This window comes from Cyprinodon variegatus, unplaced genomic scaffold, assembly GCF_000732505.1.
Source record: "Cyprinodon variegatus isolate N-32 unplaced genomic scaffold, C_variegatus-1.0 Scaffold852, whole genome shotgun sequence".
Lineage (NCBI taxonomy): Eukaryota > Metazoa > Chordata > Actinopteri > Cyprinodontiformes > Cyprinodontidae > Cyprinodon > Cyprinodon variegatus.
The window spans coordinates 345,583-349,533 of NW_015151305.1; the positions used below are offsets into that span (position 1 = coordinate 345,583).

General features: G+C 44.1%; 1 protein-coding gene across 1 annotated transcript in view; it reads right to left on the minus strand.

The window, feature by feature from the left end:
* The window catches only part of shank2 (SH3 and multiple ankyrin repeat domains 2), a 127,142-nt gene extending 123,510 nt beyond the window's left edge, over nt 1-3,632 (minus strand). The window contains exons 1-2 of the mRNA XM_015397324.1: nt 3,608-3,632; nt 2,119-2,539 (exon numbers count right to left, since the gene is read on the minus strand). Coding sequence (XP_015252810.1) covers nt 2,119-2,539; nt 3,608-3,632 — 446 coding nt within the window. The remainder of the gene's footprint in view (nt 1-2,118; nt 2,540-3,607) is intronic.
* Between the last annotated feature and the right edge of the window lie 319 nt (nt 3,633-3,951).

The following is a 3,951-nucleotide window of genomic DNA, read 5'->3' on the forward strand; positions in this document are numbered from 1 at the left end:
CCAAAACCAGAATCTGACCCAACACCAGAACCTAATCCAATACCAGAACCTTATCCACCGACAGAACTTGACCCAACACCAGAACCTAATCCAATACCAGAACCTTATCCACCGACAGAACTTGACCCAACACCAGAATCTGACCCAACACCAGAACCTGACCCACTTTCAGAACCTGACCCAACACCAGAATCTGGCCCAACACCAGAACCTGACCCACTTCCAGAACTTGACACAACACCAGAATCTGACCCAATACCAGAACCTTATCCACCGACAGAACCTGACCCAACACCAGAATCTGACCCAACACCAGAACCTGACCCACTTCCAGAACCTGACCCAACACCAGAACCTGACCCAACACCGGAACCTGACCAAACATCAGAACCTGACCCAACACCAGAACCTAATACAATACCAGGACCTGATCCAACATCAGGCTCTGATCCACTGACTGAATCTGACTCACCAACAGAATCAGACCCAACACCAGAACCTTATCCACTGACAGAACCTGACCCAACACCAGAACCTAATCCAATACCAGAACCTTATCCCCCGACAGAATCTGACTCACCAACAGAACTTGACCCAACACTAGAACCAGACCCAACACCAGAACCTAATCCAATACCAGAACCTAATCCAATACCAGAACCTAATCCAATACCAGAACCTTATCCACCGACAGAATCTGACTCACCAACAGAACCTGACCCAACACCAGAACTTGACCCAACACCAGAACCTGACCCAACACCAGAACCTGACCCAACACCAGAACCTGAGCCAAAACCAGTCTGCTGGGAAACCTGGAACCAAATGGTCCAGAATGAGGGAGCAGTTCTGTTCCATAGGCCCTGACATTCACCTAAAAAGTTCTCCGTGTTCTAGTGAAACATTCTCCGGAAGGTTTTACGGTTTCACCAGACACAGACACACAAATCAGTTTTCCTCCTTTCTTGTCCCGTTTTTCTTGTATAGAAGTCCAACTAAATCTAACTAACGGAGCTTAAATATCTCCAAACTGCAGAAAGAACTTTCACATTAAACATTCGTATAATAAAGAACAGTGCAACACTAATGCCAAGCCAGCAGGTGGCGATATGGTCAACGTGAAGAACACAAAGGGCCTGATCTTCAATAATTCCAATAAGAGAGGCTGAAATGCAATGCAATGTTTCTATAGTATGTGGAATAAGTTGGTTTGTTGATCTACAAAGATTTCTGAGCAAATGTTAAAACATGCAAACCGATTTCATTCCCTGTCATTAAAAAGAGCAGATCATTCCACTGGCATGGGAAAGTGGTTGAAAAAGAAAGACGAGGTTCTAAGCCATGTAGCTGGAAGTAATAATGATAAACGATATGTATTCACTATTCTCTGTAAAACTGGAGGCTCTGCTGATATTCCATATTTCTTTATAAACAGTACAGTATTTAACTTTAGTTTCATTTTGGTTTAATTGTATAAAGAGTGTCTGCCACTCTGCTGCCTACCATTCTTTCTTTATTAATATTATTCTACCAGATTACATCTCCATCGTCGAGGTTCATGTTGACGTGGCAAAAAGGACGAGGGATATTTCTGTTCATCAGTTTGTACCTGACTTGCAGAAGTTTAAAAAGAGACACAAAAAGTTGAGTTTCTCATCTTGAAAATCACTTTTCACATGATGAATGTACACTTGCATAGCCTCTCCAAATGTTTGCAGTTTGCTCATTGGAACATGATCTGCATATTGATGAAGGAACGCGGGCAAAAAAAAGAAAAAAGCTTTACAGACACTGTTGGCTGAACTGCAAACAAAATCACTTCACACCTTCTTTGAAGATCTGCTCTGAGCGTCTAAACACGTTCACACCTGCAAAGCTTCTGACCATCCGGCACCAAATATTTTAGATCATTAGGAAACGGATAACCTGAGAAAAAGTGAAATATTGATTTAAAATGATGGTTTGATGTTTAAGAGAAAGAACCAAACCCGTAAAAAAGTAACGATCCTCTGAACTAATAACTCGTTCTTCACCTTCATCAACAATAACCTGCTTTGGGTTTTCCAACCTCCAGACATTTTGAAGGCAGTTAGGGATTAGATAACATTCAGCTCTCACCTGGGCTGTCGCTGTGAAGTCTGAGCACGTCTGTTCTCCTCCCCCAGCCGGCTGAGGGAGGGGGAGCGGCTCCTTGCCCCCCTCCCCATAGTTCGGACCACCACGTTGCCATTGGGGCTGCCGCTGGGCATCTGCTGGACCAGCTGAGGGGACAGGCTGCGGTGTAAAGCTGAGGAGCCAGGCTGCGAGTGACCCTGCTGGGGGGCCCTGTGTTGGTGGGTCTGTTGGTGCTGCTGCAGATGGGGGGCCCAATTTCCAGGAGAACCGTGCTGCTGGTACTGGCTCACAGAAAGGTTGTTGTCGCTGTTGGAGCGCAGGAGGACCCGTGGCGCTGATAGAGAGGACGGCGACTGGCCGTTTCCGCCGCCAGAGGACGGACCCCGCCGGCGTTTGGAGTAGGCTGGAGCCTCACGGAAAGGCACTGAAAGGAAAGAGATGTTTTGCATTTTAAAGTCTGCAAATGTAGAAACGGTAAAAAGAGCCTCTGAGCAGCAGAAAAAGGCAGCTGCTTGAATGCTTCCATTTCATAAACATCATCAGGGTCAATAAAAGATGGCCCTGTGTTTAAACTAAACAGACAAACAGCTGCTCATCAACCTGGGAAGGTTTATAAGCTTCAGTCCATCAGTCTAAAGCAGGAATGTCAAAGTCAAATACACAGAGAGCCAAAGAAACTTTTTTGCTACAAACCGAGGGCCGTACTGGTTAAATGTTTATTAAAACATATTGAAGTGAACATAGCCTATTGAACCAACACCTAACACATTGCTTTTTTATAAATAGAATATTAATAGCATTATTATTAATAAACTTTTATTATATTGCTAAACTTATTAAGATATATAAATAAATGAAAGTGCATGTATTATAAACCGAAAATGCATTACCGTGCTGCTCTACCGTGCTACCGATCACTGCTTTCAAATAGTAAAATAGGAAACAATTTTATCAGTTGTATTCTCTCTTATGTTTCTTATTTGCATTTTTTCCTGAGTCCATTCAGCTGAAAAGTAACAATAAAATAAAATACAAAAATCTATGGCACACAGACAAAAAAATACTGCCTACAAAGAAAAATAATGTCTTGTACAAAGAAATGTAAAAATTTTGTGATGAATCACGGCAGCGGACCCAGAATTCAGCCAGAGGTTCTTTAAAAAAGGAATTTATTAAACAAAAAGCAGAGCAATGCCAAAAATGACTGAAGAATCAAAAAGACTACAGACTACAGGTGTCAGCAGAGACTGATTGAAGCCAAAATAAAAGGAGCCTGGATGGAGGGAGGGGTGGAGCTGCTCCTGCAGGTAAGAGACGGACACGCTGCTGAGTGAGGGTCAGGTGGGATCTGCACGCCAGGCACAGAATACCGGGAGGTGAACAGACGGCACAGTCAGGGCAGAGGTCTGCGCCTGTGAGTAGCGCTCCGCCTCGATCAGAGTATCGTGTGGATGCCACCTGCCGCTCGCTCGGCAGCGTGTCCGTCTCTTACCTGCAGGATCAGCCCCTCCCTCCATCCAGGCTCCTTTTATTTTGGCCTCAATCAGCCTCTGCTGACACCTGTGTGCAGCAGTTGCAGAGCGCAGTTAGTGAGACAACGACTTCAGCCCAGCTTGGATTGTTAAAAAAGGAAAAGCGAAAAAAAAAAAAAAAACAATGCAAACATGCAAAGCACAAAATAAAAAAAAGACGTAAAAAAAACAACACGTGTTTACTCTGGGAATGTAGTGTTGGTGCGTGCAACACAACTGCACCAACACGGCATTCCCCACAATGCAACGATAGCCTGCGAAGTCTTGGTCTTGACTTTGACATATGTGGTCTAAAGGAAAAAAA